Consider the following 26726-nt stretch of genomic DNA (forward strand, 5'->3'; position numbering starts at 1 on the left):
ATTCCTTTTCCCCCACCTTTTAGGGAAAAGATACAGAAGCTTGAAAGCGCGCACCACCAGACTCGGGAACAGCTTCTTCCCCTCTGTTATCAGGCTTCTGAACGGCCCTTCCATAAGCTAGGGTACTGTCCGATTCACCTCTACCCCATTGCGGACATTGGACTTTGTCTCTGGAACTGATGCGCGACAATGCTGAGAACTATATTATGCACTCTGTATCTTCCCCATTGCTGTACCTATTGTACTTGAGTTTGACTTAATTGCATGGTATATGTGATCTGCTTGGATGCCTGCTTGGAAAACAAAACTTTCAACCATACTGAGGTACACCGGACAATAATAGACAATAGGTGCAGGAGTAGGCCATTCGGCCCTTCGAGCCAGCACCGCCATTCAATGTGATCATGGCTGATCATCCCCAATCAGTACCCCGTTCCTGCCTTCTCCCCATATCCCCTGACTCCGCTATTTTTAAGAGCCCTATCTCGCTCTCTCTTGAAAGCATCCAGAGAACCTGCCTCCACCACCCTCTGAGGCAGAGAATTCCACAGACTCACCACTCTCTGTAAGAAAAGTGTTTCCTCGTCTCCGTTCTAAATGGCTTACTCCTTATTCTTAAATTGTGGCCCATGGTTCTGGACTCGCCCAAAATCGGGAACATGTTTCCTGCCTCTAGCGTGTCCCAAGCCCTTAACAATCTTATATGTTTCAATGAGATTCCCCATATAACCATATAACCATATAACCATATAACAATTACAGCACGGAAACAGGCCATCTCGGCCCTACAAGTCCGTGCCGAACAATTATTTTCCCTTAGTTCCACCTGCCTGCACTCATTCCATAACCCTCCATTCCCTTCTCATCCATATGCCTATCCAATTTATTTTTAAATTATACCACCGAACCTGCCTCCACCACTTCCACTGGAAGCTCATTCCACACCGCTACCACTCTCTGAGTAAAGAAGTTCCCCCTCATGTTACCCCTAAACTTCTGTCCCTTAATTCTGAAGTCATGTCCTCTTGTTTGAATCTTCCCTATTCTCAAAGGGAAAAGCTTGTCCACATCAACTCTGTCTATCCCTCTCATCATTTTAAAGACCTCTATCAAGTCCCCCCTTAACCTTCTGCGCTCCAGAGAATAAAGACCTAACTTATTCAACCTTTCTCTGTAACTTAGTTGTTGAAACCCAGGCAACATTCTAGTAAATCTCCTCTGTACTCTCTCTATTTTGTTGACATCCTTCCTATAATTGGGCGACCAAAATTGTACACCATACTCCAGATTTGGTCTCACCAATGCCTTGTACAATTTTAACATTACATTCCAGCTTCTATACTCAATGCTCTGATTTATAAAGGCTAGCATACCAAAAGCTTTCTTTACCACCCTATCTATATGAGATTCCACCTTCAAGGAACTATGCACGGTTATTCCCAGATCCCTCTGTTCAACTGTATTCTTCAATTCCCTACCATTTACCATGTACGTCCTATTTTGATTTGTCCTGCCAAGGTGTAGCACCTCACATTTATCAGCATTAAACTCCATCTGCCATCTTTCAGCCCATTCTTCTAAATGGCCTAAATCACTCTGTAGACTTTGGAAATCCTCTTCATTATCCACAACACCCCCTATCTTGGTATCATCTGCATACTTACTAATCCAATTTACCACACCTTCGTCCAGATCATTGATGTACATGACAAACAACAAAGGACCCAACACAGATCCCTGAGGCACCCCACAAGTCACCTGCCTCCAATCCGACAAACAGCCATCCACCATTACCCTCTGGCGTCTCCCATTCAGCCACTGTTAAATCCATCTTGCTACTCCTGCATTAATACCCAACAGTTGAACCTACTTAACCAACCTTCCATGAGGAACCTTGTCAAAGGCCTTACTAAAGTCCCCCTCATCCTTCTAAACTCCAGAGTGGACAAGCCCAGCTGCTCCATTCTCTCAGCATATGACAGTCCCGCCATCCCGGGAATTAACCTTGTAAACCTACGCTGTACTCCCTCAATAGCAAGAATGTCTTTAAATAGACCAAAGGTAAATTTTTGCAACGTAATCTTAATTTAGTCGGTGATGAGATTTTGTTCGTTTTGTTCTAGGGGTGATGGGGCAGCTTGCAAAAAACGAGAGGATTATCTCGAGTGGTCAGAATACTTTATGGCGGTGGCTTTTCTATCAGCACAGAGGAGCAAAGACCCAAACTCCCAGGTATGAAGAATTGCAGCTCATTAATCATGGCTCTTGGTTTTTTTGTTTCTGCATAGAGAGTAAAATGAGGTTTGACACAGAGTGCTGGAGTAACTCAGCGGGTCAGGCAGCATCTGTGGAGAACATGGATAGGTGACGTTTCACAGAGTGCTGGAGTAACTCAGCGGGTCAGGCAGCATCTGTGGAGAACATGGATAGGTGACGTTTCACAGAGTGCTGGAGTAACTCAGCGGGTCAGGCAGCATCTGTGGAGAACATGGATAGGTGACGTTTCACAGAGTGCTGGAGTAACAGCGGGTGAGAGAGCATCTCTGGATGGGTGACGTTTCAAGTCGGGACCCGGTCTGAAGAAGGATCAGAATCCCTGCCTCGAAACGTCACCCATCCTTTTTCACCAGAGATGCTGTCTGACCCACTGAGTTACGCCATCCAGCATTTTGTATCTATCTATGCTGGTACAAAGTAGCATCCGCAGTTCTTTGTTTCTGCATGTAGAATGAAGTTCCTTGTGTTTCCTATTGACATTGAGCTGGGTATTTCTTCACTCTGACCCCTTCTGCCCCAGTGTCCCGTCCCGAAAGAAGTGCCGCAGCATTAGAACTGCTGCTTTATACCAGAATTTTTTATCAGAATATGGTCTCCATTTATTGAATTTTTGAAAAAGTAAATTGTTTTAACACAAAATCAGGGTTGAAACCTGAGTTTGGGACGGGATGAATAGTTACACTCAACATTTCCTGGATCTATGTCCATAATCTTGTTATTCAAGTCAAGTCAAGTCAAGTCACTTTTATTTCTATAGCACATTTAAAAAACAACTCTGGTTGGCCAAAGTGCTTTACATTGGTATAAGAATAGTAATACAAACAACAGTGGTTCATAGATTAAGTACATACATCACTACATACATATAGCCCTCGCTCAGAGGACGTGAAGAAAGGCTTGGGATTAGAGATGAGTTTTTAATCTAGATTTAAAGGAGTCGATGGAGGGGGCAGTTCGGATGGGAAGAGGGATGCTGTTCCACAGTCTTGGTAGTTTCCTTCTGCGTCTCCCTTTTTTTATTCCTCCCTCTATTACTTTCTCTCATCTTTTTCTCCCTTTATCTTTATTCTTTTAAAAAAACTGAAGCTATGTAAGAAATCTGTAATTAAATTGTCGCTTAGTATTATTTGTATACATGCTTCTATTAAAAATATTTATATATTAAAAAAAGAACTGCTGCTTTACAGCGCCAGAGACCCAGGTTCCATCCTGACTACGGGCGGTGTTTGCAAGGACTTTGTACATTCTCTCTGTGACTCGTGGGTTTTCTCCGGGAGCTCCGGTTTTCTCCCACATACCAAAGACGTAGTGGTTGCACAAATTCTCCTTCTCCTTCCCATTCCCACACAGACCTTTCTGTCCTCGGTCTCCTCCAGAGTGGGGCTAAACGCAAATTGGAGGAACAGCCCAGTGGTATGAAGATTGATTTCTCTCACTTCAGGTAGTCCCGTTGAAAAAGCTACTTTTCCCCACCCAAATCGCACTAGCTTCTCATTTTCACCCAACAAACAGCCTGTTAGCTTTATCATCGTTACTTTTTTGCATATCTTTCATTCATTGTTCTTTATCTTTCCACATCTCCGTCTATATCTCTCGTTTCGCTTATCCCTAACCAATTTTGAAGAAGGGTCTCGACCAGGTGAGCCCACACCTGGAGTATTGTGTGCAGTTTTGGTCTTCTAATTGAGGGAGTGCAGCGTAGGTTTACAAGGTTATTTCCTGGGATGGCGGGACTGTCATATGCTGAGGGAGCAGCTGGGCTTGTACACTCTGGAGTTTAGAAGGATGAGAGGGTATCTCATTGAAACATATCAGATTGTTAAGGGTTTGGACACGCTAGAGGCAGGAAACATGTTCCCGATGTTGGGGGAATCCAGAACCAGGGGCCACAGTTTAAGAATAAGGAGTAAGCCATTTAGAACGGAGATGAAGAAACACCTTTTCTCACAGAGTAGTATGTCTGTGGAATTCTCTGCCTCAGAGGGCGGTGGAGGCAGGTTCTCTGGATGCTTTCAAGAGAGAGCTTGATCGGGCTCTTAAAGATAGCGGAGTCAGGGGATATGGGGAGAAGGCAGGAACGGGGTACTGATTGGGGATGATCAGCCATGATCACATTAAATGGCATAGCTCCAGACGGCATCGCTCTCAGGATCTCAGGTCCACACAAGCTTCTCCCCCACGACAAGGTGACAATCAACGGAGAAGATTGTTCGAATAGTGGACATATTTAATACCACTATTCCTGTGTTTATACGTAATTACACTCAGTTATGAAAAAAAATTGCTGTGCTGTTGAAAATTCTGTAAAATGGGCTGGTAAAATGTTGTATAGTAGTTCAGACAACTGAAATTCACCTTACAGAATTCACAGCTAGCAATCAAAAAGTCTGAGATAAGGAATAAAAATTCCCACTCATGGAATTTGTGTCAATTTATTTTCCAAATCTAGTTTCTTGACACATGCACAGTTCATATGGCTACACATTGTGGAAAGTTGCGATACAGGCAGACCTGTGGGAATGCAACCTCTTCATAATGCGGCAGTGATTTGTATATTTCCACGTGCCCGCATGCTTGTCAGGAAATTCATCTTATTTTCCCAGTGGGATTTTCATTCTTCATAGTGTTTTTTTGTCCCCAGTCTTTTAATAACTCACCAAACTGACATTAACAATACTGCGAAGATAGATACCAAATTCTGGAGTAAGTCAGCGGGACAGGCAGCATCTCTGGTGAGAAGGAATGGGTGGCGTTTCGGGTCGAGACCCTTCTTCAGACTGAGAGTCAGGGGAAAGAGAGACATAGAGATATGGGAGGATAAGGTGTGAAAATAATAGATCGATGGGGATGTTGATCAAGGAAATGTAGAATGGTTCATTGTTAGCTGAGGGGAAGGTGACAATGAGGTATACAATCTGTAAAATTAATCAGAAGGAAATATTTAATCAGGTGGCAGTGGAATTTGTCGAAGACCTAGGATGGGGAGGGAATGAAAGCAAGAGTAACTAGAAGTTAGAGGTCAATATTTGTCGATCGCGGTTCTTTTACCCCCCCCCCCCCCAGTCTGGGTCAGTAAAACGTCGATTCAATACTGTTGTACAAACCCTTTATTCACCGCTGGGTCGATTTCGGATCCACTCAAGCCCGCAGCAACCTCGCGCAAACAGAACTGAAAGAAAGACGACAACGATAGGCCCCACCGTACCCATCCCCTATTTATACTGATATACAGTGGCGGGAAAGTACAGAGGGAGGTAATCCCTTAGCCCAATCACAGGTACATAACATTGAAACAAACCAGAAACTGCTTCAGGGGTCCAGACTTGGTGGCGGCAGATGCTTTCCAGGAATTGTGTCTCCACTGGATAAAGTTCACTACTTAATAAACAGACAACTCACAAAAACGTGAGGTAAACCAACTCAAGCTTTGTTAGGGGTTTGGACACGCCTGAGGCAGGAAACGTTCCCGATGTTGGGTGAGTCCCTGAACCAGGGTCCACAATTTAAGAATAAGGAGTAAGCCATTTAGAACGGAGATGAGGAAACACTTTTTCTCACAGAGAGTGGTGAGTCTGTGGAATCCTCTGCCTCAGAGGGCGGTGGAGGCCGGTTCTCTGGATATTTACAAGAGAGAGCTAGATAGGGCTCTTAAAGATAGCGGAGTCAGGGGATATTAAAAATAGCGTAGTCAGGGGAGCGCTCCGTTCGCTGGTCCGCAGCAGCACCGGGTGGCGCGGCGTCCGCAGCCTGGGATCCCTCGCTGGGGACCCAGGAGAAGAAGAAGCTTTGACTCCGACTGCCGGCCCGCGGCCAACTTCTACCGCGGGCGCGGCATGGACTTACCATCAGGAGCGGGGTCCCTCGCCGGGGACCCATGGAGGGGAGCTTCGACCGCCGGCCCTGCGGTCTGCGGTGCTTCTGGCTGCGACGCGGCGGGAACTTTAAATCTCCGACCACCAGCCTGCGGCCTACACCAACCTAAAGCCGCGGTCTCCGGTGGGGAAGAGCCGATTCTGGACTTACCTGGACATTTTACCTTGTCTGCACATCTGGACGCCCGCAGCGACGGCTGTGGAGGGTTGAGGTCCCGACCACGGGGGAAAATGGAGGAGGACTGGCCAAATTGTGTGCCTTCCACCACAGTGATGAATGCTGTGGTGGATGTTTGTGTTAAATTTTTTTTGTGTGTTCTTATTCATTGTACTGCTGCTGGCAAATTCATTTCACTTGCACTTTATGATGAATAAAACTGACTGTATTGATTGTATATGGGGAGAAGGCAGGAACGGGGTACTGATTGTGGATGATCAGCCATGATCACATTGAATGGTGATGCTGGCTGGAAGGGCCGAATGGCCTACTCCTGCACCTATTGTCTATTGTCTTTAATGATCATCAGCCGGCAGAAGTGACGGGGTACACCAGTCAAGTAAGCAACAGACACTTGACTTTCCCGTGCCACCACTTCAATGAACAAAGATTTGCATGGTGTTTATACTATGTGTCACTTCGTCATGGTCACAAGATGCAGCCAATATACATCACCACAGGACGAGTCTGAGCTTGTCTCTTATCAATTAGTAGACACATTTTAAAGGCATCTTATCAGTTGGCACTTCCAGGACAAAACATTTCAAAGGCATCGGTCATTGTCTCAATATACATCAACCTGAGACAAGCCTGGGCTTGTCTCTCTTGGAATACAATCTACAGTCAGGTATTCCGCCATGTATCTTTTACATATTTAAAAGCATTTAACCTTTTCACACTGATGTCACCACCAGTGAAACCAAGTCTCCTCAGATACCTTCCATTACCAAAGCACCCCAAACTCTACATATTCAAACCGCTGGGGTGTAAGCTACCCAAGCGAAATATGAAGCGTTGTTCCACCAATTTACGTTGGGCATCACTCTGACGGTGGAGGAGGCCCAGGACAGAAAGGTCAGTGTGGGAATGGGAGGGGGAGTTGAAGTGTTTACTGTCAACAGGACTGCAATGTGCAATATTTGTCTGAGGTGAGATTCCAAGAGTCCGGAGTGTTTTTTGTCATATGTCCCAAACAGAACAATGGAATTCTTACTTGTAGCAGCACAACAGAATACGTAAACATAATACTGTAAACAATATAATAAATGAAAAAAAAATCACTATTAGTCTTTGTGTGTATATGTGTGTGTATGCATATGTGTATGCAAAGTCTATGTAGTTCTGAGTCTATATGGATGTTGTGTTTAATAGCCTGATGGCTGTTCTTGAACCTGGATGTTGCAGTTTTCAGGCTCCTGTATCTTCCTATATCTTCAGGCAGCATCACTGGCCTGAAAAATTCCAGTTGAGCTAAAAACATCCATGTTTAACTAATCAAAAAAAGACGCATAGTGCTGGATTAACCGCAGCTGGTCAGGTAGCATCTCTGGAGAACATGGATAAGATGGCCTATCTATGTTCTCCAGAGATCCTGCCTGACCCGCTGAATTAATAATTTTTTGTGTCTTTTTTTGTAAACCACCATCTGCAGTTCCTTGTATCCAGGTTTAATTGACAGCTTTTTTCGTTTGTAAGAGCAACCACATTGAATCACCCCCTCTTCTTGAAGCTCCTGTGTAATGAACAGATTTTGTGTACTGTCCCCTCTGCGATTTCTGACCTCTTGCGTTCTCTGCAGGTCAGGGTTGTGATTGCCCTTCTTCTTGCGTATGGCGTGCACAGCCTAATGATGTCGGACAACTTGTTCTATTTGATCTTATTTGATTGTGCACGCCAGGTTGATTGCATTCGTCGAAACAGGGCGGACCACGTGCAGGTTGCAATCTCCGAACCTTTGTCATTGCTCTCATTCTAAGTTGCTGCTGTTCTCGCTTCGCAGATCTTTGTTCATTTCTGTGTTAGAGACACTCTCTGGCCTCCATACAAGATGCCTCAACTTTCCATTCAGCCCTCAAGAGCATGCATATGGCTTTGGTAGCTTTACTGGTTAATAGAGGTGTATAAACGGGCACCTTTGGCCCAACTCGCCATGTTGACCAAGATGCCCCATCTACACTAGTGCCATCTGGTTGCATTTGGCCCATATCCCTCTAAACCTGTCCCATGCATGTACCTGTCCAGATGTCTTTTAAATGCTGTTGTAGTACTTGCCTGACAGCTCGTTCCATATACTAACTACCTTCAGGTTCCTATTAAATCTTTAACCCGCCAGAGTGAACAACACCGGAAATTGGAGGAACAGCACCTCATATTCCGCTTGGGGAGTCTGCATCCTGGTGGCATGAACATTGAATTCTCACAATTTTGTTAGCCCTTGCTGTCTCCTTCCCTTCCTATCTCTCCCTCAACCCTCGAGCTCCTCCTCGTTTTTCCTTTATTCTCCCCGCCTCCCCCCACCCCCCCCATCAGTCTGAAGAAGGGTTTCAGCCCGAAACGTTGCCTATTTCCTTCGCTCCATAGGTGCTGCTGCACCCACTGAGTTTCTCCAGTATTTTTGTGTACCTCCTATTAAATCTTTCCCTTTTCATCTTAAACTTATGTCCAATGGCCCTTGATTCCTCTACCCTGTGCATCATCTTACCTCTTCCACTTGTGATTTTTTTACACCTCTATAAGATCATCCCTCACCCTCCTGTGCTCTCATGAATAGTCCTAGACTACTCACCTCTCCTTATGTAACTCAACCCCATGAGTTGTGGCAATATCTGTGTAAATTTTCTCTGCACTCTATTCAAGAAGGGCTGCAGGGAAAATGCTGGGAACTATAGGCCAGTGAGCCTAACATCTGTAGTCAGAAAGTTACTAGAGAGTATTTTAAGGAATAGGATGTATGGGCATTTAGATGAACAAGGGTTGATTAGGGATAGTCAGCATGGTTTATACATGGGAGGTCATGTCTCACAAATCTGATTGAATTTTTTGAAGGCGTGACCAAAAAGGTCGATGAGGGCAGAGCTGTAGATGTTGTTTATATGGACTTCAGTAAAGTATTTGACAATGTTCAGCATGTTAGGCTGCTCTGGAAGGTTAGACCACGTGGGATCCAAGGAGAGATAGCTGAATAGAAAATTGGCTCCATGGAAGGAAGCAGAGGCGATGGTGGAAGGTTGCTTCTCGGACTGGAAGCCTGAGACTAGTGGTGTGCCTCAATGTTCGGTGCTGGGTACCCCTCTGATTCCTATTAAAACATTTCCCCTTTTACCTTAAACCTATCTCCTCTGGTGCCCGTGTTAATCCTGGCCAATTGGAGAGGCTAGGACTTGAAAATGGGGTCAATGCTTCAGGGCTGCTGGGAGATTTGGTCAATTTGGAATTGCTCTCTGCAGACCTGGGATAAGCTGCGGAGTGGTGCCAGTTTGTCTAGAGCCTAGTTACAAGTTACAAGAAAAGAATAAGAACATCTGCAGACCCTGTCAATTAGGTGCAAAATGCATAGAATGGATTGGAGGGCTGCAAATCAGACATACACCTTGTAAATAATTGCAAATAATGTTGCAGAGTTCTACTTTGTCGAGTTGATTGGATGAGGTATTGAGCCTTGTCTGGGTTTCTTGCAGACCAGGGTAAATGTTTCTAAGTTGGCTTCCTTGTGAAGTCCTGTTTGAATACAATGTATTAGTCACTGTATTATTGGGTTAAGGAAATGTCTGTTATGTACGGGTTTCATCAATATCTAATTGAATTGTTCAGAGACCACCCCCATGTGGTTCGGCCCCTCGAGGTCCCGGGACATATTAAAAGTCCGCTGCCATGAGGTCCTGTGTCGATCTTCTGGGAGAGGGCTTGGGACTGCGTGACCTTCTGGAGGGTCTCTGAGCGAGGTCTAGAGGGCTTGATCAGGCAGATACGAGGATCGAACCCACGGTGGGATAGGTACAGTAGTTGAACTGTAATTGTGTTTTGTTAAAATAAAGATTAACTGTTCAAGTGCTTGATTCAGTGATTTTTGACTGAAACTGGACTAGGGGGAAGCTTAGAGCAATTTACACCCGATTCTCTGTGCATCTGCCTGATCTATTCCTCCCATTCAATTAATATCAATACGCCCCTTTAAGAAGAGGAATATAGTTTGCATGGTGCTTGGGCCTGAGAGTTTGCTGCAAAGATCTTGCCTACTGGGCTACATGCCGAGATGTGTGAGAATTTGCGGCACATCAGTAGGGAACTCTGCACTGAAATTGGCGATGAAAGATACAGTGCAACATCAGATCGGCAAAAGCTGAAAGTGTTGCAGTGTGAACTTCACACTGTTTCTTCCACTCTTCAGATGATTTTCAAAATAGTGTGCGACCCCCAACGCTATTTTAATGACATTCTGGTTCACTTTCTAGTCCTTGGCTTTCTCAAAGCGTATGTTAAATGGCAACACAGTGGCGCAGCAGTTAGACCCGGGATCGATCCTGACCTCGGCTGCTGTCTGTGTGAAGCTTGCACGTTCTCCCTGTTACCTGGTGCTCCGGTTGTCTCCATTCTCCCAAAGACTTGTGGGTTTGTGGGTTAATTGCCCTCTGTAAAATCTTCGATAAGACATGAGAAATAGGAGCAGAATTAGGCCATTCGGCCTATTGAGCCTGCTCCTCCATCATGGTTAATCTTTTCCCTTCTGCTGCCTTCTCCCTGTAATCTTTGATGACTTAACTAATCAAGAACCTATCAAAGGTAGACAAAAATGCTGGAGAAACTCAGCCGGTGAGGCAGCATCTATGGAGCAATGGAATAGGTGACATTTTCGGGTCAGGTTCTGAAAAAGGGTCTCGACCCAAAACGTCATATATTCGCTCCATAGATGCTGCCTCACCCACTGAGTTTCTCCAGCATTTTTGTCTACCTTCGATTTTTTCCAGCATCTGCAGTTCTTTCTTAAACAAGAACCTATCAACGTCCTCTTCAGAAATACCCAATTACTTGGCCTCCACAGCCGTCCGTGGCAATGAATTCCACAAGTTCACCACACTCTTGCTAAAGAAATTCCTCCTTGACTCCATTCTAAAGGCACGTCCTTTTATTCTGAGGCTGTGTCCTCTGGTCCTAGAATCTCCTACTAGTGGAAACAACTTATCTACTATGTTCATTGTAGGGAGTGGATGAGAAAGTGGGATAGAAACATAGAAAATAGGTGCAGAAGGAGGCCATTCGGCCCTTCGAGCCAGCACCACCATTCATTGTGATCATGGCTGATCGTCCCCTAACAATAACACGTGCCTGCCTTCTCCCCATATCCCTTGACTCCACTAGCCCCTAGGGCTCTATCTAACTCTCTCTTAAATCCATCCAGTGACTTAGTCTCCACGCCCCTCTGTGGCAGGGAATTCCATAAATTCACAACTCTCTGAGTGAAAAAGTTTTTTTCTCACCTCAGTCTTAAATGACCTCCCCTTTATTCTAAGACTGTGGCTCCTGGTTCTGGACTCGCCCCACATTGGGACCATTTTTCCTGCATCTAGCTTGGCCAGTCCTTTTATAATTTTATATGTTTCTATAAAAACCCCCCTCATCCTTCTAAACTCCAGTGAATACAAGCCTAGTCTTTTCAATCTTTCCTCATATGACAGTCCCACCATCCTAGGGATCAATCTCGTGAACCTACGCTGCACTGCCTCAATCACAAGGATGTCGTTCCTCAAATTAGGAGACCAAAACTACACAATACTCCAGATGTGGTTTTACCAGAGCCCTATACAACTGCAGAAGAACCTCTCTACTCCTATACTGAAATCCTCTTGTTATGAAGGCCAACATTCCATTAGCTTTCTTCACTGCCTAAACATTTTCTCTAAACTAAACTTTTTGTATTGAATACAGGTTGGAGCTTGCATTGTGAATCCTGAAAACAAGATTGTTGGCATTGGGTATAACGGAATGCCGAATAGATGCAGTGATGATTCTTTACCATGGGCAAGAGATGCTAAAAATAAACTGGACACCAAATATATGTATGGTAAGTAACAGTTTAATTTAGAGATACAGCGCGGAAACTAGATATCTTTATTAATTTTTTTTAATACCAAGCCAATTAACCTACAAACCTGTACGTCTTTGGAGTGTGGGAGGAAGCCAAAGGTCTTGGAGAAAACCCACGCAGGTCACGGGGAGAACGTACAAACTCCGTACAGACAGTACGTTGTATATTACTGATTGGGACGAGGGGATTGAAGGCTTTGTGGCCATGTTTGAGGATGATATGAAAATAGGTGATGGGGCAGGTAGTGTAGAGGAAGCAGGGACTCTGCAGAAGGACAGGTTGGAAGAGTGGGCAGAGAAGTGGCAGATGGAATATAGTGTAGTAAAGTGTGGAGTCATGCATTTTGGTTGTAGGAATAAAGGCGTAGACTATTTTCTAAATGGGGAGAGAATCCAGAAATCGGAGGTGCAAAGGGACTTGGGAGTGTTGGTGCAGGATTCCCAAAATGTTAATTTGCAAGTCGAACCAGTAGTAAAGAAAGCAAACTCAATGCTAGCATTTATTTCAAGAGGGCTTGTATACAAAAACAGGGGTGTAATGCTGAGGCTATAAGGTGCTGGTAAGGTCACATTTCAAATATTGTGAGCAATTTTGGGCCCCATATTTGTGGAAGGATGTGCTGACTGGAGAGGGTCCAGAGGAGGTTTACAAAAATGATTCCAGGAATGAGTGGGTTAACCTATGATGAGCGTTTGTCGACACTGGGCCTGTACTCGCTGGAGTTTAGAAGAATGAGAGGGGGCCTCATTGAAACATACAGAATAGTGAAAGGCTTGGATAGAGTGGATGTGGAGAGGATGTTTCCACTAGTGGGAGAGTCTAGGACTAGAGGTCGCAGCCTCAGAATTAAAGGACGTTCTTTTATGAAGAAGATGAGGAGAAATATCTTTAGTCAGAAGGTGGTGAATCTGTGGAATTCTTTGCCACAGACGGCTTTGGAGGCCAAGACAGTGGATGTTTTAAAGGCAGAGATAGACAGATTCTTGATTAGTACACGTGTCAGAGGTTATGGAGAGAAGGCAGGAGAAATAGGTTAGGAGGGAGGGATTGATCAGCCATGATTGAATGGTGGAGTAGATTTGATGGGCCGAATGGCCTAATTCTACTCCTATCCCTTATGACCTTATGACAAGCACATGTAGTCAGGATTGAACCCGGGTCTGTAAGGCAGCAGCCACTAAGGAAACTTTGCATAGCTCATTGTTTTTAACCCTGTTATCACATTTTTTCTCGCCCACCCCCAACACTCCCCTCCCCCTTCCCTATGCCTCACCTGGGTTTGTACCTCTTTCTCTTCCTCCCTTCCCCATCCCTTGGTTATTTATTCTTCTGGCTTCACAATGTGTACCTCTTTTATCCATATCTCACACTCGTTTTGTCTCTGACCTTTGTCCAACCATCTGCCAGTCACCCCCCCCCCCCCCCTCCCCTCCACCTATCACTTGTCAGGTTTTGTCCCGTCCCCATCCAGAGGCGTAAAGCGATAGTGTGTAAACAAGCCGTTCAGTCAAACTTGCCCACACTGACCAACATGCCCCAGCTACACTAGTCCCACCTATCTGTGAAGATGTGACATTCCCCATCTACACTAGTCCACCTGCCTGCGCTTGGTCCATATCCCTCTAAACCTATCCTATCCAGGCACCCGTCTAAATGTTTCTTACCCCCCCCCCCCTGCAAACGCGCGTTGGGGGAACAGACCCAACGGGTCTGCACTTGGTCTAGTGTTTCTTAAATGTTGCAATAGTACCTGTAAGTACCTCTCATCCAGCTTTCTCCTCCCCCACCATAATCAGTCTGAAGAACGGTTCTGATTCGAAATGTTCCCCAGCCACGTTCTCAAGAGATGCTGCCTGACCCGCTGAGTTACTCCAGCACTCTGAAACGTCACCTATCCATGTTCTCCAGAGATGCTGCCTGACCCGCTGAGTTACTCCAGCACTCTGTGAAACGTCACCTATCCATGTTCTCCACAGATGCTGCCTGACCCGCTGAGTTACTCCAGCACTCTGTGAAACGTCACCTATCCATGTTCTCCACAGATGCTGCCTGACCCGCTGAGTTACTCCAGCATTGAGTTACTCCAGTGTGTTTTTATTGTAAACCAGAATCCTTGTGCTCAAGAACCAATGCATGCCATCATGTTACCCATCTTGAATGTATCCTTGGACAAGTGTCCACGTTTGGGTGGCTCAGCGGTAGAGATCAGGCCTCACAGCGCCAGAGCCCCGGGTTCAATCCAACTGCGGGTGCTGTTTGTACGGAGTTTGCATGTTCTTTCTATGACCCGCGTGGGTTTGCTCCGGTTTCCTCCCACATTCCAAAGATTTGAAGGATAATTGGTGTTTGTAAAATAGTAAATTGTCCCTTGCAGAGGTGTACAAAAGGTCACAGTGGCGCAGCGGTAGAGCTGCTGCCTTACAGCGAATGCAGCACCGGAGACCCGGGTTCGATCCAGACTACGGGTGCTGTCTGTACGGAGTTTGCACGTTCTCCCCGTGACCTGCATGGGTTTTCTCCGAGAACTGCGGTTTCTTCCCACACTCCAAAGACGTACAGGTTTGTAGGTTAATTGGCTTGGTAAAATTGTAATTTGTCTTAAGTGTGTGTGGGATAGTATTCAAGTGCAGGGATCGCTGGTCGGCTTGGGCTGAAGGGCTGTATATCTAAACCAACCTAAAATCATGAGAGGAATAGATGCACGCTCTTTTACCCAGAGTAGAGGAACAAAGAACCAAAGGTTTAAGGTGAGAGGGACACAATTTGATTGTAATCTGAAGGACATTTTTTTTCACACAAGGTGGTGGGTCTATGGAATGAGCTGCCAGAGGAGGTAGTTGAGGCAGGAACTATTCAAAGACAATTGGACAGGTACATGAATAGGGAGGGTTTAGAGGGATATGGCCTGTCCTGCAGATTCTTCCCTTTCAGCAACATCCAGCTTCCATCCACTTACATCCATGTATGTAGTTTGTTTGTTTATACTACTCTTATAACAAATGTAAAGCACTTTGGCCAACAAGAGTTGTTTTTAAAATGTGCTATATAAATAAATGTGACTTGACTTGACTACAACCTTTGATAATGCAACTGCACCATAAAACAAGTTGTAGAAATAAAGAAATGCAGAAGCTGGTTTACCAAGGAATGACACAAAGTGTTGGAATAAAACAGCGGGTCAAGCAGTATTACTGGAGAACATGGATCGGTGATGTTTCGACCGTTCTTCAGACTGGGGCGGCACGGTGGCACAGCTGTAGAATTGCTAGCTTACAGCGTCAGAGACGAGGGTTCGATCCTGACCATGGGTGCTGTCTGTACGGAGTTTGTACGTGCTCCCCGTGACCGCGTGGGTTTTCTCCGGGTGCTCCGATTTCTTCCTACATTCCAAAGATGCACATGTTTGTAGGTTAATTGGCTTTGGTAATGAATGTAAATTGTCCCTACTGTTTAGGATGGTATTAGTATCTATGCATCAAAGGTTGGATTAAAGATCAGCTGCCAGAAGACTAAGACCATGCAGACTGGAGACCAGCAGTCAATAGACCAACTGATAATCAATGGGGAACCAGTGGAAAACACCACAAGATGTACATACCTTGGCAGCATGTTCACAGCAGATGGAGATGTAGAGGGCGACATCAACTCCCGAATTGGTAAAGCTGCATCAGCCTTCAGAAGTATGCAGCCAATATGGTCTAGTGGCGGGATATCCAAGATGCTAAAAGTCAAGCTCTTCCAGTCCGTAGTCCTCCCTACAGCCCTCTGTGCCAGTGAGACATGGAAAATCAATGTGAAGACGAAAAAGAAATTGGATGCATTCCAACAACGCGGCTTGAGGAAGACACGGCTGATGGGCCTCACCCAACTGCGCAGGCGCGGCCGGCAAGTGTCAAGTTATTTTAAGTTTTAAATGTCAATAATTTGTAAAATATAACATCAATCTGAACAAAACTTGGCTAATGCACACCGCAGGACAATGGTGAGTAAAGTGGTCCTAAAATTGTCGCACTATCGTGTACCGTTATGTATGTACAATCAAATATACAAACAAACAAACAAACAAACAAGATGAGAGATTTAGTAATATAATAATGTGGCGGCTCCCAAGGGTCGTGCCATCCTAACTGTCGAACCCCTCGGCACGGGAGTGGTTCAGTCCGGAGGCGGCCCTTAACCAGAGGGTTTAAAGGCAGGGATTTGGGTGCCATCTTTCTCTCGTGTGGACTTCCCTACAACCGGGAGGAACACAAATAAAGGTGCCTCTCGAAATACCTGACTCCTCTCTTTCATTTCGAGACCTACGCACCACATTGGTGACCCCGACGCTCCAGTGTCGTCATGATGGAGAAAGCAGACCGCCCTACCACCTCACAGGCCGGCCCTGTCTCTGGACGCGGTCTCTGTAAAATTGCCCACCTTCTGGACCACCCGGCCGCACATCTGGTTCCAGCAGGCGGAGGCCCAATTCAACCTGCGGGGCATCACAGTCGATGCCACCCGCTTCTATTACCTGGTGGGGACCCTCGACCAGGACACGGTCGAGGAGGTCACGGACTTCCTCGCAGCCCCCCCAGCCACCGTGATATACCTCGGCCTTAAGGAGCTCCTGCTCCAGATTTATGGACTCAGCAGGATGGAGCGTGCTGCCAGGCTCCTTCATATGGAGGGCCTAGGCGACCGACGGCCATCAAGCCTCCTAAAGGAGATGGTTGCTCCCCTGGATGGGCACACACCGTGCCTGCTGTTTGAATATACATACCTCCATCTGCTGCCGGGCTACATCCGTCTTCAGCTCACGGACGTCTCCTTCGCCGACATCAGGGCCCTCGGGAGGTGCGCCGACGCGCTGTGGATGGCGCGCCCTGATGACATCAACGCGCTGGCCGTCAGCAGCCACGGGGACGCGCTGAGGACGACGCGCCCTGATGACGTCAACGCGCTGGCCTTCAGCAGGCGCACCGATGACGTTACCCCGGCAGCTCCCGATTTCCTCCGGTGGGGCGGGGGAGCTGTGGAAGGAGTGACAGCACCAGCCCGATGGCCCGTAAGATTGCCCCCAGCGGCAGTGAGGGGTACTGCACCTGCAGTCCAGCGCCAGCAAGCTGCAGGCACCACCAGCAGGAGCAGGCAAGCTCCAAGTACCACCAACACGAGGCGCTGGTGCTACTACCATCAGCGCTGGGGTGCTGCAGCATGACAATGCCGCCAGTCGTGCACGTTCCCGGGAAAAGCCTGGGCTGGCTGCCAATAGTCCCGGCGGCGGCCGGCCAAATTCACCGCTTCTTCGCCTGGGATCGCCGCTCCGGGACCCGCTTCCTCGTTGATACTGGAGCGGAGCTCAGCGTCCTGCCCCCTTCGCTGGCTGACATTCGTTCCGGTAAGCGGGGGCACGTCCTCACCGCGGCGAATGGCAGCCCCATCCGCACGTATGGTGCGCGCCTGGTTCCGATCGTGTTCGGCTCCTGCCATTTCTCGTGGCGGTTCACCATTGCTGACGTCTCCCAGCCATTGCTCGGGGCCGACTTCCTCCGGGCGCATTCCCTCATGGTGGACGTCAGGCGTCAGCGCTTGGTCAACGCCGCTACGATGGAGCCGATCGCGTTACGTTTGGATCAGCCGGTGGGACGCCCCCTGTCGTCCGTGGATTCCCGCTTCGCACGGACCTTGGTCGCGTTCCCGGACATCCTGACCCCACAGTTTCGGTCATCGACCCCCAGTCACGGAGTGGTACATTTTATACAAACTACCGGCCCACCTATCCACGCACGAGCACGCCGACTGCCGCCGGATAAACTGCGTCTGGCACGGCAGGAATTCCGCACGATGGAGTCCTTGGGGATCGTCCGCCCTTCAAGCAGCCCATGGGCGTCCCCACTCCACATGGTCCCTAAGGCAAGCGGGGGCTGGCGACCTTGCGGGGATTACCGACGGCTGAATGCCGCAACAACAGCGGATCGATACCCCGTACCCCACATCCAGGACTTCACCGCCCATTTTGCTGGGGCTACATTATTTTCAAAAGTGGATTTGGTACGGGGTTATAACCAGATCCCGGTCCACCCGGATGATGTACCCAAGACGGCGATCATCACGCCGTTCGGACTTTATGAGTTCATGCGGATGCCGTTCGGCCTCAAGAATGCTGCGCAGGCTTTTCAACGCTTGATGGACGGGGTGTGTTGCGACCTCGATTTTGTCTTTGTTTACCTAGACGACATCCTGGTGGCCAGCCGCTCGCAGCAGGAGCATTGCGCCCACCTCCGGCAGCTCTGTCAGCGGCTCAGCGAGCATGGTTTGGCTATCAACCTCGCCAAGTGCCATTTTGGGGTAACTGAGATCGACTTCCTCGGCCACCGCGTGACTTTGCAAGGCGCGGTTCCCCTGCCGGACAGGGTCGACGCCATCCGTTGGTTTCCCCGCCCACGCACGGTGCGCGGCCTGCAGGAGTTTGTCGGCATGGTGGCATTTTACCATCGTTTTGTGCCATCCGCGGCCCACATCATGAGGCCGCTATATCAACTTCTGGCGGGTGGGCAGCACAAGAACGTCGAATGGACCCACGAGGCAGTGGCAGCATTTGGCAGAGCGAAGGAGGCCCTTGCTCGGGCCGTACTGCTGGTGCACCCGCGGGAAGATGCCCCGACTGCTCTCACGGTGGACGCCTCGGAGTCTGCGGTTGGTGCCGTGCTGGAGCAACTGACGGGCGGAGGTTGGCGGCCCCTGGCCTTCTTCAGCCGGCACCTCAACCGCGCGCAGACCAAATACAGCGCGTTCGATCGCGAGCTCCTGGCTCTGTACCTGGCAGTGCGCCACTTCCGCTACTTCCTGGAGGGCCGCCCGTTCACCGCCTACACGGACCACAAGCCGCTCACTTTCGCCCTGGCGAAGGTTTCCGACCCCTGGTCCGCACGACAGCAGCGGCAATTGGCATACATTTCAGAATATACAACATCTATCCGCTATGTCGAGGGCAAAGAGAACCGGGTGGCCGACGCATTGTCCCACCCCGCTATCAACGCCGTTTTCGAGGTGGCGCCCGGAATTGACTATTCTGCCCTGGCAGAGGTACAGCTCACGGACGGTGAGATGCCCGCCTACCGGACTGCCAACTCCGGCCTCCGCCTTGAGGATGTCCCCCTCGGTCCTGGAGGAGCGACGATCCTGTGCGATGTATCGACCGATCAGCCGCGCCCCATCGTCCCTGCCGCCTGGTGCCGGAGGGTGTTCGAGGTTATCCACGGACTGTCTCACCCATCAATCCGGGGGACAACGGCACTAGTGGCCGCTCGTTTCATGTGGCACGGTCTGCGCAAGCAGGTTGGCCACTGGGCTCGCACCTGCATTCCGTGCCAGACGGCAAAGATCCAGCGCCATGTCCGTGCGCCTCTCCAGGAGTTCGGTCTACCTCACCGGCGATTTGGCCATATCCACGTGGACATTGTGGGGCCTCTTCCGCCGTCCCGGGGCATCACCCACCTGCTTACAATGGTGGACCGCTTCACGCGGTGGCCGGAGGCCATACCGCTGGCCGACACTTCAACAGCTACGCGTGCTTGTGCGTTGTCCGCGCACTGGATTGCTCGCTTCGGGGTGCCGGCGCACATCTCCTCAGACCGGGGGCCACAGTTCACCTCCGAGCTGTGGTCGGCCATGGCTCGCTTGCTCGGGGTGCGACTGCACCACACCACAGCTTATCACCCGCAAGCTAACGGTCTGGTGGAGAGGTTCCACCGGCAGCTCAAGGCAGCGCTGAAGGCACGACTCTCCGGCCCGGACTGGATGGACAAGTTGCCGTGGGTCATGTTGGGCATTCGGACTGCTCCTAAAGAGGACTTGGCCTCATCATCAGCGGAGCTCGTGTACGGGTTGCCACTCACGGTGCCTGGGGAGTTCGTGCCGTTGGCGCCGGGGCAGCAGGGAACGCCCGCATCCACCTTAAAGCGCCTTTGCGAGCGAGTTGGCAGGCTCGCACCCGTCCCGACGTCCCGCCATGGGATATTTCGCCCGCATGTGCCATCAGCCCTCCGGGACTGCCCATACGTTTTCCTGCACCGTGATGCCCACCGGATGCCACTCCAGAGGCCGTACGAGGGCCCGTTCCGGGTGCTGGAACACGGGCAGGCGACCTTCGTGCTGGACATGGGGAGCCGGCCGGATGCCGTGTCGATCGACCGGTTGAAGCCGGCACACCTGGACATTGACCAGCTGGTGCTGGTTGCCCAACCCAACCTCGGCCTCGAGGGCGCCCCCCTTCACCGCCCCCTCCGCCTGTCACTTCACCTGTCCTCCCGCCGGTCCCTCGACCTATCCCTCGACCTGTCCCTCCACCTATTCCTCCGCAAGCCCCACGATCGGCTGACTTCCGCACGTGGGCCGGCCGGGTCGTGCGCCCGCAGGTGCGTTTCGTGCCTCGGGTTCTGGGGGGTGGTCCTGTGGCGGCTCCCTAGGGTCGGGCCATCCTAACTGTCGAACCCCTCGGCACGGGAATGGTTCAGTCCGGAGGCGGCCCTTAACCAGAGGGTTTAAAGGCAGGGATTTGGGTGCCATCTTTCTCTCGTGTGGAATTCCCTACAACCGGGAGGAACACAAATAAAGGTGCCTCTCGAAATACCTGACTCCTCTCTTTCCTTTCGAGACCTACGCACCACAATAATAATATTAGATAGATAGATGTTGATGTACTTTTTATTTTTGAACTAATTATTCATTGTCATAATCATTGGACTACAGGTGAGGGGATGAGATGGGTTGCTTGTAGCTGGTGTCTGGCTTTCTAAAAAAAAATGGACAGCTTTTATGATTACTTTTTAAAATCTGAAGATAATTCCAAAATAGTGTGTATAATTGTCAGGCTTGCTTGAGTAAATAGCAGAATAACCATGAAGAAACGCAGAAAAGTGAATTATATGCATTGTATCCACATCTGCATTCCATTTGCCGTTTCAAACAAAAATGAAATATTAACCTCCATTATTTGCTTCAGAGTCACGCTCGCATGTTGAACTTGTTCATCCAGAGAGTGTAAATGGTTATTCGATGCAATTTCCGACAATTCTATTGCACAACTTGAATCCTTTAAAGTCTGCGGCAACGACTTGTGTCAAAATGAAAAAAAAAAAAAAATTATATTGTAAGATCATACCTCAGTGCCAATATCCTGAAGACTCTCGGACTCTCTCCATTCTTTAAGAGGCTCTTTAATCATTGGCTAATTTCTTGTGATTGTAGATCAAACGTTTTTTGCTAATTTGGACTGTTTTGAATGCATAGCTGTCAGATTCCAGTGTAGGGAGGAACTGCAGGTGCTGGTTTACCACCAATGATAGACACAATGAGCTGGAGTAACTCAGTGGGTCAGACAGCTTCTCTGGAGAAAAGGAATGGGTGACGTTACAGGTCAAGACCCTTCTTCAGACTGATTGGACCCTTCTTCGGACTCTCAGAGCATGACCAGTGTGGTGTGGACGGAAACTAGTCGCTGAGTAGTTTTATTTTCCTTTTCGTCACAAATATTAATTCTGTGACCCCCTGGTCCTTTAAAACTTCACTTAAGGGAACAATAGCTTTATTCTGCATGCCCAATCTACAGCAGACATGCACCTTTATACATCAGCAATCTGTTGTAGGTTCATAGCACCTTTCCTCCTTTGAGGAGGTTTATGATTCCTTCTGAAAATACTTTCCTCTTAGATAATAGGTGCAGGAGGAGGCCATTCGGCCCTTCGAGCCAGCACCACCATTCAATGTGATCATGGCTGATCATCCCCAATCAGTACCCCGTTCCTGCCTTCTCCCCATATCCCCTGACTCCGCTATTTTTAAGAGCCCTATCTAGCTCTCTCTTGAAAGCATCCAGAGAACCTGCCTCCACTGCCCTCTGAGGCAGAGAATTCCACAGACTCACCACTCTCTGTGAGAAAAAGTGTTTCCTCGTCTCCGTTCTAAATGGCTTACTCCTTATTCTTAAACTGTGGCCCCTGGTTCTGGACAATAATACTGATTTACCTGATGTTGTGTTCTTCAATGTCACTTTAAATACAACATCTAGATTAAGCACCAGGAAGAGTGGTGGGGTTGCCAAGGCTTTCCAATCAAATCCAGCGGTGAATTCTCATTTTAGAGTTGAGATATACAGCAATTAACCAGGCCCGTCGAGCCCACACTCTCCATTGATCACCCTGTTCAAACTAGTTCTATGTCATCCCACTGTCTCACCCACTCCCTACATACCAGCGGTAGTAAACAGAGGGCCAAATAACCTACAAACCCGCACGTCTTTGGGATGTGGGAGGAAATCCAAGCCGGTCACAGGGAGAACGTGCAAACTCCACACAGGCAGTGCCCCAGGTCAGGATCGAACCCAGGTCACCAGCTGCCCCCTTTGCCACGGTAAAGCGGTGAAATTATGTTGTTGGACCATTTTCCCTTTCTCGCCAGAGAGTGACTGATGTCAATGGTTTGATTTACCAGTCAGTAAATTGTATGGCAGTTTGCGACATAGATAGATAGATAAATACTTTATTAATCCCCTCGGGGAAATTCAGTGACTTGCCATTTGCAGCACACCAATAAAAATAAGACACAACATTAAAGAATTTAACAATAAACATAAAAGCATCCCCACACAATGGTTCCCACTGTGAGGGAAGGCAGCAAAGTCCAGTCCTATCCCCAGTTCACCCATAGTCGGGCCTATTGAGGCCTCCGCAGTCGCTGCTACGGCAGCCCGATAGCGGCTTGGAGTGTCTGGAACGGCCGCTTCCTCCCCGGAGACCGCGGCTCCCGAAGTCCACGGGCTGCGCTGGTCGGAGCAGCTTCAACACTGGCGATCTCGTCGAGAGATCCCAGGCTCCGTGGTGTTTAAAGTTCAGCGCCGTCCCGCAGCTGGACGCTCCACAGACCGCAGCTCCGCGATGTTGGAGTCGCCCACCACATGGCGACCCGGTAAGGCATCGCCCGTTCCGTGATGGTGCCTCAGCGCTGCGCCGCTGCCGAAGATGAAGTCCTGGCTGGTCCCGGCAGGAAACGCCGCTCCAGTCCCGTCGGTAGGCCGCGAGGATGGGGGCGAAGATACGGCTCGGAGAAAAGCCGCATCTCCGACCAGGTAAGGACTGAGAAAAACAGTTTCCCCCTTCTCCCCCCACCCCCCCACATAAAAAAGATTAAACCTCCAAAACAAACACTTTTTAACTCACGAAAAAAAAAAAAAGGGTGAAAGGATTAACAGCTGCTGGCAGGGCAGCCATACTCGACAGAGCTCCCTTTGGAAGCAATGCCCTGCTGTGACTGTCGTCACTATCCATGGCTCTCGTGATTTTCTATCAGGGCTACCATCAATTTATCATCGTTGAAAGCATTAGCGATGCAGTGGCGCTGGTTTCCAATGGGAACGGTGACGGACGCACCACACATCTCTCTCCTCCAGTTCCTGCCGACTTCCACCACTGGAAGTATAGGATTTTGGTGTATGCTTTATCATCATTCCTTACAATGCCATGTATGACAGTGATCGCAACTTCTACTGAAGTGTGGATGACAATAGGTGCAGGAGTAGGCCATTCCGGCCTTCAAGCCAGCACCGCCATTCAATGTGATCATGGCTGATCATCCACAATCAGTACCCTGTTCCTGCCTTCTTACCATATCCCCTGACTCCGCTATCTTTAAGAGCCCTATCTAGCTCTCTCTTGAACGTATCCAGAGAACCGGCCTCCACCGCCCTCTGAGGCAGAGAATTCCGTATCGAGATGGCCGTTGGCTCGCTAGGAGCTCATCCGCTCTTTGACAGGTCTTGTTTTGGGTCCTGTTGGGGGTCCACAGTCCCCTCATCACCTGGCATACCAGGTGGGGGAGACGATTTTGTCGCCAGTTATCCGACCATGGAGCAGGTAGCACGAGATTACATGGTACCCATGGCGGGGGGGGGAAGGGGGCGAACTCCCCCCGACTTGACCCTCAAACCCAGAGAAAACAATCTAATTCCATCCAACCTCCCCTTGTAGTTAATCCAAGCATCATTCTGGTAAACCTCCTCTGCACTTTTTTCAAAGCCTCCATATCATTGGTGTAATGGGGAGACCAACACTGCACGCAATGCCAGACTCGACTTAGTATTCCATTCAGGTCACCCCACACCCATTCTGTACAGTCTTCCCCCAAAACCAAAAGCCTCCATCCCAAGCAGGATACTGGTGAATCTGCGTTGTGAATCATCTACCTTCTCTATATCAATTTCAAGCGCCATCTCAAGGCACAACCGGTGGTTCAACTGCACTTGGATCGCAGTAGGATGAGGGGTGAACTTATTGAGGTGTATGCACTCACGAGAGAAATAGATCTGGTAGATGCACAGAGTCTCTTGGCCAGAGTAGATGAACCGAGGACTAGAGGACATATGTTTAAGGTGAAGGGGAAAATATTTAATAGGAATCTGAGGGGTAACATTTTCACACAAAGGTGGTGGGTGTATGGAACGAGCTGCCTTATTTATTCCATGGCGTGCAGGAGCATGAGGGGTGATCTCATAGAGGTGTCTAAGATCACAAGGAAATTGATGGAGTAAATATTACACACAGCTTTTTAACCAAAGTATGGAAATCAAGAACCAGAATCCAAAAAACCTTGAACTTGGGTGCAAAGTGAGAGGGGAAAGATTTAAGGGAAGCCCAAGAGACAACATTTTTCACACAAAGGGCGGTGGGCATATGGAGTGAGTTACAGGTACTATAACAACATTTGAAAGACATTTGGACAGATACACTGATAGGAAAGGTTTAGAATGATATAGGCCAAAAGCAGACAGGTGGGACTCGTGTGGGTTGGGCATCTTGGTCGGTGTGCCAGTTTCCAGGCTCAAGGACTCTATTAATGCCTGTGGGTATGTAGAGGAAATGCAAGCATTTTTAGTTGTATTCCTACATTATAGAGAAGAAGAGAAAATAAATCACACCATAAAAATCAATGGGGTTTGGGCCAAAGAATTTCAGCATTGCAATTAAAGTTATTTCATACACTAAAGGTCTTTTCAATGGCTAGAAGTTTACTTTTGTTATTGCCAGCTAAAAATGCCGAAGGCTGCCTGCCTGCCTCACGGCTTAACAATATCACTGCACAAGTGTCAATTGAAGCAATTGCTTGTCAATTTCCATGACCACCCATGGTGAAACAGCAGCTGTGTTGAGAGCTGTATGCTTAAGTTCCTGTTCTATGATAGCGATAGTTACTGGGAAAACAGTTTCTTTTTTTCCCCTAGACCGCTTGTTTTACTCAACACTGCTTTTTTTTCTCTTCCCATGCCTGTCAATTTCCTAAATTACATCTAGTTCCAAATGGCAGCCATGTTCTAACCAATATGCTACAAATTCCCCTAGTTATCAAATCGGGTGATATCTCATTTGCATTATGAAACGCTAGCTATAGCAGAACTACCCGTATATAAATGGTCAGTCATACACCGTGGAAACTGGGCCCTTCCCCCCAAATAGCCCACGCCGACCAATATACCCCATCTACACTAATCCTACTTGCCACTAGTTTGCGGATGACACAAAAATGGGTGGCAGTGTGAGCTGCGAGGAGAATGCTATAAGGCTGCTGGGTGACTTGGAGAGAAGCAAGGAGATCCTACTGCATTTGTACAGGGCCCTGGTGAGACCACACCTGGAGTATTGTGTGCAGTTTTATAGACAATAGACAATAGGTGCAGGAGTAGGCCATTTGGCCCTTCGAGCCAGCACCGCCAGTCAATGTGATCATGGCTGATCATCCCCAATCAGTACCCCGTTCCTGCCTTCTCACCATATCCCCTGACTCCGCTATCTTTATGAGCCCTATCTAGCTCTCTCTTGAAAGCATCCAGAGAACTGGCCTCCACCACCTTCTGAGGCAGAGAGTTCCACAGACTCACCACTCTCTGTGAGAAAAAGTGTTTCCTCGTCTCCGTTCTAAATGGCTTACTCCTTAGTCTTAAACTTGGTCTCCTAATTTACTACTCTCCTACTCCTAATTTCCTACTCTCCTAATTTGAGGAAGTACGTTCTTGCTGTTAAGGGAGCGCAGCGTATGTTCACCAAGTGAATTACCGGGATGGCGGGACTGAAATATGATGAAAGAATGGGTTGACTGGGCTTATATTCACTGGAATTTAGAAGGATGTGAGGGAATCTTATAGAAACAGATAAAATTGTTAAAGGATTTGGACAGGCTAGATGCAGGAAAAATGTTCCTGATGTTGGGGGAGTCCAGAACCAGGGGTCACAGTTTAAGAATAAGGGGTAGGCCATTTACGAGTGAGATGAGGAATAACATTTTCACCGAGCGTATTGTGAATTTGTGGAATTCTCTGACACAGAAGGCAGTGGAGGCCAATTCACTGGATGTATTCAAGAGAGAGCTAGATATAGCTCTTTGGGCTAGCGGAATCAAGGGATACTCTGGGTAAAAGATTCTGTGTATTCATCCTATCTATTCCTCTCATGATTTTATACACCTCTAT

At 48.3% G+C, this 26726-nt stretch overlaps 1 protein-coding gene and 1 long non-coding RNA gene across 2 annotated transcripts in view; one reads left to right on the forward strand and one right to left on the reverse strand.

Annotated features, from left to right (window-relative positions):
* LOC116971530 (deoxycytidylate deaminase-like) overlaps positions 1 to 26726 on the forward strand; it is a 73601-nt gene that overhangs the window by 1757 nt on the left and 45118 nt on the right. The window contains exons 2-3 of the mRNA XM_033018763.1: positions 2124 to 2232; positions 12070 to 12205. Coding sequence (XP_032874654.1) covers positions 2124 to 2232; positions 12070 to 12205 — 245 coding nt within the window. The remainder of the gene's footprint in view (positions 1 to 2123; positions 2233 to 12069; positions 12206 to 26726) is intronic.
* Positions 6786 to 26235, reverse strand: LOC116971531. Its single transcript, XR_004411518.1, has 4 exons — positions 26224 to 26235; positions 13475 to 13486; positions 12599 to 12604; positions 6786 to 6892 (listed from the first exon to the last, which is right to left on the reverse strand). It is a non-coding gene; the product is annotated as an uncharacterized LOC116971531 (long non-coding RNA).

This window comes from Amblyraja radiata, chromosome 3, assembly GCF_010909765.2.
Source record: "Amblyraja radiata isolate CabotCenter1 chromosome 3, sAmbRad1.1.pri, whole genome shotgun sequence".
Lineage (NCBI taxonomy): Eukaryota > Metazoa > Chordata > Chondrichthyes > Rajiformes > Rajidae > Amblyraja > Amblyraja radiata.